Below are 11543 nucleotides of genomic sequence, written 5' to 3'. Positions count from 1 at the left end.
ACATTGAAGGATGGCAATGGAGGAACTAACTGCCAAGTCTGGTTGTTGATGATTGCTTGAAATTCAGTGTCTGTAGCTTGCTTCCATTGAGGTGTAGCAAGTGCATCAGACACTCGCGTTGGTTCAATCAAAGACCAGTCACGTTGAGTAGTGCTTAGCTAAGCTTTTGGTTTGAAAATTCTAGCTTTGCCTCTCGTAATCATTGGATGAGTAAGCTGCAATGGATGAGAGGTGTTAAAAACATGGGTTGTATGTGAGGTATGTGGAAGGGTGCTGCTAGGTGACTGATTGGAAGAGCTGGCCATAGGAGTTTGGGTGGCTATATGTTCTGGACAGTTGCTAGGCAAGGCATATAATGTTTGAGGAAATGAGATAGGTTCAGTAGACATAGAGGAGGTGGAAAAGGTTGGATTGATATCTGGTATGGAAGTGTTTGATGGAGAGGGACTGCTATAAGGGTTTGAGACAAATTGTGGTGAATAAATGGAGGCACTTTGCAATAGTGGAGTTATGTTGGGAGAGAGGACTTGAAGGCCACTGTTCACTGTATTTTTGTGTGTTGAAGGACTAAGCACCTGAAAGCCATAGGAGAAAGGAAAATCAAATTCATTAAAGATAACATTCCTGAGATGAATACTTTACCATCTTTAGTGAGACATCAATGTCCTTTGTGAACCATGCTTGGACCCAAGTAAACACATTTATCATAGTGAAACTGAAACTTGTTCGGCCGGTATGCTCGAAGACATGGAAAACAGGCACAACCAAACACTTTTAGTTTTTTAACATCAAGTAGTTTACCATACATCAGTTGTATAGGTGACTGGTTCTTTAGTACCGGTGTGGAAAGACCATTTATCAAATGGAAAGCATTAAGAAACGCATCCCACAAAAACTGAAGAGGTATTGATTCTCGTGCTAGCAAAGTCAGCCTCATCTCTACTAGGTATCTATGTTTTCTTTCAGCTCTTCCATTTTGAAACTGAGAGGCAATGCCTTGTGAGCTACATAACTGATGCAACTTGATATATTCACCACCATTATCTGACTGCATTGCTTTTATGTTTGTTTTAAATTGTGTTTGAACAACTTGTTGGAAATGTTTGAAGGCCTGCAGTGTATCTGACTTCTATTTAAGGGGATAGACCCAGAGATATCTACTATAATCATAAATAAATGATATGTAATATCTATATCCTTCAGTGGAGTTTGTAGAGGCTGGACCCCATACATCTGAGTGTATTAAATCAAATTTGTGTTGTGCACGAGTCAAAGAATTAGGGAAGGGTAAGGAATGGGTTTTACCAAGATAGCAAGGTTCACAAAACTTGTCTCTTCATTCAACTTAATAGGAAGATTACAAGTTTTCAATATATTCTCCAAAATTCGAAGAGAATGATGACCTAATATCCTATGCCACAACCCTTTAGATTCTACTAAGTTTGCTCCACTTTTGGACAGAATAAAGGCTGTAGAATTGTTATTTTTGTTCATTGGGTTGAGAAAACAGCTTGTCTCTTTGATATTTACATGAACTGGAATAATCTCTGCTTCATTTAGCTGATATAGCCCGTCTTTAAGAGTTCCTTTCACCAGTAGTTGTCCTGAACATTTGTCCTTAACAACACAACAATCATTATAGAACTCAATAGAAATATCATTATTAAACCAGTTTTGATATGCTAACCAGATTCTTTGCAATATTTGGTACACATAGTATGTTTTTCAAATTCAAATTGCAACTAGAGAAACTTAAACATGTATTTCCTATTGAAGATATATCTAACTGTTGTCCATTCCCTACTATAATTTGTTCGTTACCTGTGTACTCAGAGGGATTTTCTATATTGTTAGGATCTGTTGTCACATGGTTGGTTAATCCAATATTTGCATACTAATTAAAGTTCCCTGATGATTTGGTTTGAAGAAAAGGATTCAGGTTCTGTGAGGTGACAAATGCTGAGGGATTTGCCCCATGGTTGCCTTGATTCTGAGTGTTTCATTTACCACTATTTTGATTTGGGACAAACTCTCGGTTGTATCTCTAGTAGCACACATTTGCAGTGTGTCCATACTTGGAGTAAACCTGACATGTAGGCCTATTTCCTCTACTTCGACCTCTTCCTATGTTTCCTCCACTGTTGTTGTTTCCTCTGGATCCATTAAATTGTTGCTTTTTACCTTCTTGTGTGTTTCTTTGTCCAGGGGCTTTGTATGAAGAGTTGTTGTGATTGTAAGCAACATTGGTCGAGGCATTGTGAGCAAATGTTGTAGTGACTTTTGAAATGTTCTGATGTTCCAACCTCTTCTCGAATGACAGTAGTTCAAATTGCATATCCAACCAAGATATCTCTGGCTTGCTTTGAATAACGACAACCACTGGATTGTACTCCTCATCCAGTCCAAGGAGTACCTGAGACACTAGGTTACGTTTAAATACTGGACTACCAGACTAAGCCAGATTATCAAAGTGAAGCTTCATAAGTTTCAAATATTTAGACATCGACATATTACCTTTGCATGTCTATTGGAAAATTTGGCGAAGATAGTCTTCTTCTCCCCTCGACTGAACTCCAAACAACGAGTGTATGGCATCCCAAAGACTTTTAGCACTCTCGTACCCCATCAGCTGTACAGCAACTTCAGAAGTCATTGAATTGTATAACCACCCTAATAGAAGTTGATATGTTGTAACCCAAGCTTCATATAGTGGGTTCAAGGACTTCACGCATGTGGAGCTCGAAGCTCCTCCAAAGGCTTGAGAGTCTGTTTCTCCAGGTTCAGCTGCTGATGAAGTAGACACAATGAACATAGGAGGACATACATTTGTTCCAGACATATGACCTTCAAGTCTATATCCTTTTAGGATAGGAAGAGCTAACGTCTTCCACAGTATAAAATTACCTCTCTCCAACTTGGTGTTGGTTATCTGATTTAGCAGTTGATTAAGAGGAGGTGTGCTGAACTTCGACGATTCAGTGGTCATGTTGAGTCCTGTGATAGTGGCGTTTGCCATGGTAGATCTGTTACCAAGTTAGAAAATATAAAGAGATGGAAACGATATCTTTTACTTCTTTGTTATGTACGATCGAGTCGCGCGGTTAAACTATGTAGGACAAACCTTATTGTTTACCTTATCGTACTAAACGATGGAGCCTCAGAGACTAAGTGATAGTGATATCGCTTATCTTATCGTCTACCTTGTCGTACTAAGCGATGGAGCCTCGGAGACTAAGAGATAGTGATATCACTTACCTTATTGTCTACCTTGTCATACTAAGCGATGGAGCCTCGGAGACTAAGCGATAGCGATGTCGTTTACCTTATCGTTTACTTTTGTCGTACAAAACGATAGGATGCTAGCGCTACACGATAGAGGTTGTCGTCTACCCTTTCGTTGTACACGATAGACTCTAAGCGCTAAATGATGAATGATATATTCAATTGTTTAGCTGATCGTTGTACACGATGAAGTCAAATTACTAAGCAATAGACAGAGAGATTTTAACTTTGCCTCTTCGTATCCTTCATATTCATTGAAAAGAGGCAGCATGCCCGATTTATACACAATTCCCTATTTTAGGGATTCAAAGAACTAAAAAATTATATACTAAACAACTAATGAAATGAGGACACATTGTCCAATACATGAAAAAAGAATATTTGTTTGTTATCACCAATCCTAACAGAAATTTGGAGCACTAAAAGGAATAATTCTTCATGACTCTCCACAGTGACATGATAACCTTCAACTGATGTGTCTTCTTGACTCCTTGGTTGTTGATATGACATTTCTGTAGCAAAAAACAATGTATAAACAAAATTGAGGAGGGGGGATAGGATAATGGGAGGGTAAAGCCAATCCCAAAATGCCAATGAAAGCCACCAAACAATCTATTTACTTTATTTAATAATAATAATAATAATAATAAAAGAAATGGAATAAAGCAAAAGGGTTTGAAAAGAAAGGAAGAGTATCCATAAAAAGTGGAAGCTATAAGATTTATAGGGTTATTTGATTTTAGTAGAGAGGGTTTTAATTTTGTAGCACATTGGCTGGTGGTTGTGGTGGAGATGGTACTACTATCAGTTTAAGTTAAGTTAGTGGCAATGGTGGTAGTGGTGATTGTGAATTAGAGTGGGTGACACTCCCATGTGCCTGACCCACCACCTTCTTACTCTTCCACCACTCTTCCATCTTATATTCTACTTAAATAAATACTACTTAATTATTTCTAGCTATAAGTTTAATCACATGGTTTCATAATTAAGAAACTATTACCCTTTTTTTCCTATCATAACAATCCAATTAAGTCATTAAATTTGCCATCTTTTATCGTTTTTTGTCATTTAAAAAAATTACTCAATTTTTTTTCCCAAAATATTAAAGATAATTGATTGGGTAAAAATAAATGAACAATACTCTAACTTAATAGTAGTAAAAGAAAGCTAAGCGATGCCAAAAATTTATATAAAAAAAAATAGTAAGAAAAATAAACAAGAAAGTAGCTTTTATGCAATATGACATATATGCTAAATGGATATATGATGGAGTTGGCTTCATATCAACGCTAACAGGCAAAGGAAGAAAAGAAAATAGAAAAATAAAAATAAATAATGAATAAATAGAATCATCACACACACACCACTCCAAAAATAAAATAAATTAAAACAAAGCTAAGTTTTTTTCTTTTCTTTTTTTTTGTTTTCCTCCTTTCTAAGGTTAACATCATTAACGCATTTGACAAAAAGAGAGATGGATTCATTTTCCCATTAGGTCGCCCACTTACCCTCTATTACCTTTTCCCCAAATGCTAGTGGTTTCATGTCTCTTTCGTCATTTACGTTTTTTCAGTACAACAATATGTTAAGCATTGAAAAAAATGCAAACTTCTAATCTATTAATCGAGATCATATACCTAATTAAACCAGTTGGTTTATGCTAGCTAGATTCATAACTCATACTAAGTAGAGGTAATTTTTTTATGATAGTTATGTTCTGTTACAGTTAAAAATTTAACTACCTTTCTCTCTATTTAGTATTATTCATTATTGTTGAAAAAAAAAACATATATACCTTTACATTGGGTGAAATTAAAAAGTAGGAATTTGGTAACCCATAACCCAAAAATACAAGTGACCCATTTCAAAGAGGTATTCTCTGTCTCTAGTTGGCCACTATCAAAGGGGTATTCTCTCTCTCTAGAATGCTAGTGGTTTTTTACTTTATTTATTTGGTGTCATGATCCACTACCCTTGTTATGCCCAAAAGCCCCCCAAGTTTGTGTATTGGCATAGCAAGAAGCACAGAAAACCAAAAGAGTGTATTTCAGAAAGATGTTAGCAGGTAAGTAACCCAAAAGAGAGAGAAGAAGAAGCTTACAACTTAAAAAGTTTAAACGCGAAATCGCTGGGTGAGTGGGTATGGAGATCAAACCCAGTCCTTCATCCCCACAAACACAAGCCTCGCCTTCTCTTGTATTTAACCACAACCTTTCCGCCACTGCCGCTGACGATGACAAAAAGACGGCAGCTGTTTCCACGGCGGGCGGAGGAGGAGACCGGCTAAAGCGAGACGAGTGGAGCGAAGGGGCGGTGTCGACACTCCTAGAAGCGTACGAATCAAAATGGGTACTACGAAACAGAGCAAAATTGAAAGGGCATGATTGGGAAGATGTGGCCCGCCATGTGTCTTCACGATCTAATTTTACTAAATCTCCCAAAACTCAAACTCAGTGTAAGAATAAAATTGAGTCCATGAAAAAAAGGTACCGTTCTGAATCTGCCTCCCCTGCCTCTAACTGGCCTTTGTACAACCGTCTTCATCTCTTGCTCAGGGGAAACACCACTCTCACCCCACCACCACCACCACTCTCTCACTCTCCGCCGCCGCCGCCACTTATTCTCGTGGATCCTCCACCTCCACCTCCACCTCCCTCTCCACCGCCCTTTCTTCCGACCCAAAATTCTCATGGATCCAATGGTCTTGATAGGATTAATCCTAAGGTATTATTAGCTTTTCTCCCCCTTCACTTTTTTTTTTTTTAATATTATTTTCCCTTTATGGATTTTAATTATAAATTGCATACAGGCATATGTATATAAGATTTTTGCAGATTTTTTTTTTAAAAAAAAAAAGAATATAGTTTTGTTGTGGGAAAAGAAGCTTTTTCTTCACACGTTATTAGAATTCAATTCTTCCCAATTTCTTTATACTTATCCTATTAAACTCTATTAGTTATAATTTAGGTTTCGGTCCTTAACTATTTGAATTTTTTTTTCTTAATTTTTAAATATTAAGTTTATAAATTAGCACTTCCTTATTTCTTTTATTTTGTTATATACTGTTTCTAAATCCAAATTAATTTTTGAGAACCAGAAAAAGTCTTCTTTTAATACACTACTTACATTTGGAATTTAGATAAGAAAAACTTGCATAATGAGTCTGCCTGCTTTAATAATAGTTAGATGTTGGATTCGTCTGTAATAACCATTGGATAAAAATACGAGATACTTTTGTAATTTCTATTTCATACATTCAGTGTAAAAATACGAGATTAATTATTGTAGGAAGATGGAGTTGATAATGGAAGAGGAGATGAATCAGATGAATTATCAGAGAAGAATAAGAAGATGGTGATAGACACAGACAGTAGCACACCAGCAATAGTATACAGCAGTGAGAAAGAAAAGGTAGCAATGAGGCCAAAACAACCAACAAAAATGAAGAACAACAAGAAGAAAAAGACGACGAGGCTGTCGACGGCGGAGGATTCGTTGGAGCAGATCGCGGGGAGCATACGGTGGTTGGCGGAGGTAGTGGTGCGATCGGAACAAGCGAGAATGGAGATGATAAAGGATATAGAAAAGATGAGAGCTGAAGCAGAGGCTAAAAGGGGGGAAATGGATCTCAAAAGAACACAAATCATTGCAAATACTCAATTGGAGATTGCTAAGCTCTTTGCATCTGCTACCAAACCTCTTGATTCTTCACTAAGGATTGGTAGAACTTAATTTTATATTTTATTAATCCATATAATAATAGAATATCATATAACAATCATTATATATTATAAACTCAGATCATAGTTAATAATTAATCATAATTAATCAATGTGCACAACTAAAAACTGGGTCATGTGTGTCTTTGATTAATTATTTTAATTAGACACTTTGGAGATGGAGACATAATTAACTTTTAAAATTATTCTAATTATTAGTCACTCCCCTTTGTTATTCAATGTAAGCTTCTCTTTCAATTCAGCATGTAAAGATGCTGCTTTGTTTTAACTTACTTTCGGAATAATATGATAATAAATAAGTTCTCATTACTCACTTTGTAGCTATCTTTTAATAAGCCGCATGTGTGATTACTTACACTCAGTTAGTATCAAGTTTTGTAAACAACTTAGACAGAATACTTTATGATTTTGGGTGTACCTCTCAATTATTTCTCCTTCTCCCTCTCTTCATAAGGAGGTAATTTCCGGTCGTGACGTATAGTAAACTTCATTGATGTTGATGTTGTGTATTTAAATGAAATACATTTACAATTGAAATGACTCCAACCTTAGTAGGGGTGTTCAAAAAAATCGAGCAATCCAACCCAACCCACCTAGTTTGGGTTGGTTTAAAAAAAGAAATTGGTTTGGCTTGGGTTTTTTTAAGTAAACCCGAGTAGGTAGGTTTAGTTCGCGGGTTTATAGGATAAAAATTCGGTTCAAACCGAACTGACACAAGAACCACAAGGCCCAGCCCAAATATATTAACGCTTCAATCTTCATTCACGTCAATCGTCAAGTTCCAGCCTTTCAGCATTAACGCGCCATTTCCTTTTCGACACGTGACCCTTAGAAATTGGAAGTCGTTTGACGTTCGGTTTCCTGCCTTTCGACATTTCAACTTCTCAAATCTTAATAGGTCAATCGTCAGCGACTCAGTGCTGTTTCCTTCCTTTCTGTCTTCTGACCATCAGATCATCTCGAATCTCATTGGCTTCGACTGTCAGACGTCCTTCCTTAATCTTGAATCTCATTGGCTTCGACCATCGGACGCCACTATCTCCCTCTCCGAGTCCGACTCTCCTCTTCGCTTCATATTCCCAAATCCCAATCTCACACGTTGCCAGTTTCCATCTCCTCTTTAGTGTCTTCTTTACGTCTTCATCTCTTCAGTCATTGCCTCATTGGTTACTCCTCTATCAATCGTCGTCATCTTCACGTTGAAATCTCACACCGTCACAATCATATTGCCTCATTGGTTACTGGTTAGCCATTAAACTCTTATATATATATTTACTCCTCGCCGGTTTGTGATTCGCCCATGCTCAAAATTTTTTTCTTTTTATTTTTCTTTATTTGTTAATATTGTAAATGGAAAATAGTGAGTTGATCGACAATGAATCACCACCTATAAATATTCTCGATGCATGTTCTAAACCATCGGAAATGACAGTCACTGGCAAAAGAAAACCAACTAGGTCATCATCTTCAGTGTGGGATCACTTTACAAAGATGGAAAGATCTAACACCGAAGGTATAAGATGCAAATGTAACTATTGTGATAAAGATTACGCTTGTGACACTTCTTCATGTGGAACACCTTATGGAAGCATTTGCCAAAACAATGCAAAAAATTATCCATTTAGAGAGCAACCTAAACGGCAAACCATACTAAAATTTCAACCGAATGAAACTGATGTTAAAAGTGCTATCAATATGAATTTTTTATCTACAACCTTTAGTCAACAAAGAGTTAGAAATGCATGTGCTAAGATGCTAGTATTGTCTGAGATACCATTTAGATTTGTAGAGATAGAGGGGTTTAAAGAATTTTGTAATATTGCATGTCCTAAGTTTGACATTCCTTCAAGAATCACAATTGTTAGGGATATTTATCAGTTGTATGTGGATGAAAAAAAATTGTTGAAATCAACTTTAATAAAAAATGGTCAAAGAGTGAGCCTAACAACAGATACTTGGACTTCCTTACAGAACATCAATTACATAGTTCTTACAACACATTTTGTTGATTCTGAATGGAATCTACATAAAAGAATATTGAACTTTTGTCAAGTGCCTAATCATAAAGGAGAGACAATTGGTAAAGTAATTGAATGTTGTTTATTCTATTGGGTATTAATAAAAAAATTTTCAATTACTGTTGATAATGCAACTTCAAATGATTCAACAATCTCATATATGAAGAGAAAACTAAAGATTTGGAAGTCTCTTATTTTGGATAGTGAATTATTGCATATGAGATGTTGTGCTCATATTATGTACTTGCTTGTCAATGATGGATTGAAAGAATTGCATGATTCGATAGCTAGCGTACGAAATGTTGTAAGATATGTTAGATCTTCTCCTAAGCGATTTAAAAAAAAAAAATAGATTGTGTTGTACATGAAAAGATTGAATCTAAAGCCCTTGTTTGTCTGGATATGTCTACAAGATGGAATTCAACATATTTAATGCTTGATCATGCTTTAAAATTTAAACAAGATTTTCAATGCTTAGAAGAAGAGGATGAAGATTTTGTACATCACTTTACTGAAGATGAGAATGGAAAGAAAAGAAAGGGACCACCGACCTTAGCCAATTGGAACCATATTCGAACATTTGTCAAAATTTTTAAGATGTTTTATGATCTTACATTGAAGGTTAGTGGCTCAACTTATGTCACTTCTAATTCATTTTTTCATGAATTTTGTGGGATTCAATGACATTTAATAGGTTGGAGCCAAAATGTCAATAGTGTGATATATACTATGGCTTCCAATATGAAAATGAAATTAAGTATTGGGGATCTCTTGACACAATGAACCAAGTGTTGTTTCTAGCTATTGTGCTTGATCCACGTTATAAGTTGGATTATGTGTCCTTTTGTTTAATAAGTATCTATGGGGATGGAGTTGCTAGAACAATGACTGATGAGGTGAAAGTTAGTTTGATGCAATTGTATGAGTTTTATAAGACAAGTGATTCAAGTGGTCATGCTTTTGAACAATCATGTCACATAGTTGAAATAAGTAGGATTGTGATAACATGGAAATGGATTTACAATTGGAATACAAACGAAGAAGAAAAGAGAAAAATGTGAATGAAACAATAAATGATGTGGAGAGATATTTGTCAGAACCTAATGAAGATCTGATCGAAAATTTTGGTATTTTGAATTGGTAGAAATTAATGCTCCTAAATACAAAGTTTTATCACAAGTTGCTCGAGATGTCTTAGCCGTACCAATGTCAACAGTTGCTTCTGAATCAGCATTTAGTGCAGGAGGTAGAATACTTGACTCTTTTAGAAGTTTTTAAGTCCTAAGATGGTGGAGGCTTTAATATGTACACAAAATTGGCTATGTGCAAAACTGACGTTATTAGATCTTACTCCACAAACTGGAGAATTGGAAACTTGTAATCAAGTTTTATTAGGTAGTGTTATCTTTTATATATTTACTCTATAATCTATATTAATATATTGAAATTGTGATAATATTCTTGTATAATTTATTATTTAAATATTGTTTAGGGTTCTTCAAGGAGCAAGTTTTGTCAGGATCATGAATGGATCATTCAAGTCTATTAGATTTTGAAGACTTTTGTAGACATTATAGTCTTATTTATGGATTTTGTAGACATTTGAAAATATTGTTGCCTTTTTGAATTTTGTAGACATTATGGTCTTTCTTGTGAATTTTGGAGACTTGTTTGTTATAATAGATTTTGGATATTGTTATTGTGGATTGTGGAATCTTATGTATTTTTTATTGGTGATTCCAAGTTTTTTCTTTTTTTCAGATAACTGATGGAACCAAACCAACCCAATTCATTTTTTATGGGTTGGTTTGGTTTGGGTTCATAATTTAACAAGGGTTAGTTTGGGTATGGTTTGGCCTAAAATATCCTTAAATCTAATCCAACCCAACCCACAAACACCCCTAGGCCTTAGTGTATATCAAAGTCTGGTTTTATAAATTTTACTACCTCTACAAATTCTTTTGTATTATAATATACCTACATCGACTAATATTTTGAACTTGGTTACTAGGCACTATCTCTAAGAAGTCTTCCTTTTTGGGCCTCTTTGGCCCATCCCATAAGGAATAGCCATTCAAGCCTTTGAGCTATTTCCAACTTCCATAGGTGCCCATGAGAAAATATTTTAATATGATCTTTAATTTTCTTTAAAAAATAAATTCTCTCACTTTTAGAATAGTATAATTAAACATAATTTAGTGAATAATAACATTAGTTAATATCTTAAAAGGATCTCTAACCTATGGAATTTGGACTCTTAAAAATCACTTATGAAATGGACTATGTTTTCAAGTAAAACTATGAAAGTGGGAAGTGGGCCATTGGGCCATTAGAAATGGCTTAGCTTTGACCCAATTGATAGAAGGTTGTTACAAAATCAACAATGGGATGTGGAGATTCTCCATGTGGGGGACATAATAATAATAAAGTTTTGTTGTTATGCAATGTAGAGAAATCACGAGGGATAGAAACTATAAAGCCAACTTTCTAAACCCTCTAATTG

The 11543-nt window shown here is 35.4% G+C and overlaps 2 protein-coding genes across 2 annotated transcripts; one reads left to right on the top strand and one right to left on the bottom strand.

The window, feature by feature from the left end:
• Positions 1-1477: 1477 nt before the first annotated feature.
• LOC120082085 lies at positions 1478-2750 on the bottom strand. The gene is made up of 2 exons (XM_039037306.1): positions 2515-2750; positions 1478-2413 (listed from the first exon to the last, which is right to left on the bottom strand). Exons 1-2 carry the CDS (start codon positions 2593-2595, stop codon positions 2045-2047), a joined length of 450 nt encoding a protein of 149 aa, XP_038893234.1. The 5' UTR covers positions 2596-2750; the 3' UTR covers positions 1478-2044.
• Positions 2751-5125: 2375 nt separating this feature from the next.
• LOC120082084 (trihelix transcription factor ASIL1) lies at positions 5126-7077 on the top strand. Its single transcript, XM_039037305.1, has 2 exons — positions 5126-6006; positions 6571-7077. Exons 1-2 carry the CDS (start codon positions 5425-5427, stop codon positions 7012-7014), a joined length of 1026 nt encoding a protein of 341 aa, XP_038893233.1. The 5' UTR covers positions 5126-5424; the 3' UTR covers positions 7015-7077.
• The last annotated feature ends 4466 nt before the right edge of the window (positions 7078-11543 follow it).

Source organism: Benincasa hispida, chromosome 7 (assembly GCF_009727055.1).
Source record: "Benincasa hispida cultivar B227 chromosome 7, ASM972705v1, whole genome shotgun sequence".
NCBI lineage: Eukaryota > Viridiplantae > Streptophyta > Magnoliopsida > Cucurbitales > Cucurbitaceae > Benincasa > Benincasa hispida.
Note: the sequence above shows the minus strand (reverse complement) of the source record. Positions and strands in the feature narration are given on the sequence as shown.

What these genes read in the sequence shown, in the direction of transcription:
- LOC120082085 (XM_039037306.1), bottom strand. Translation starts at nt 2,595, where the DNA reads ATGCCATACACTCGTTGTTTGGAGTTCAGTCGAGGGGAGAAGAAGACT. An exon ending in TTTCCAATAGACATGCAAAG is followed by an intron (nt 2,414 to 2,514) that starts GTAATATGTCGA and finishes CTAGTGTCTCAG; the next exon opens with GTACTCCTTGGACTGGATGA.
- LOC120082084 (XM_039037305.1), top strand. Translation starts at nt 5,425, where the DNA reads ATGGAGATCAAACCCAGTCCTTCATCCCCACAAACACAAGCCTCGCCT. An exon ending in TTGATAGGATTAATCCTAAG is followed by an intron (nt 6,007 to 6,570) that starts GTATTATTAGCT and finishes TAATTATTGTAG; the next exon opens with GAAGATGGAGTTGATAATGG.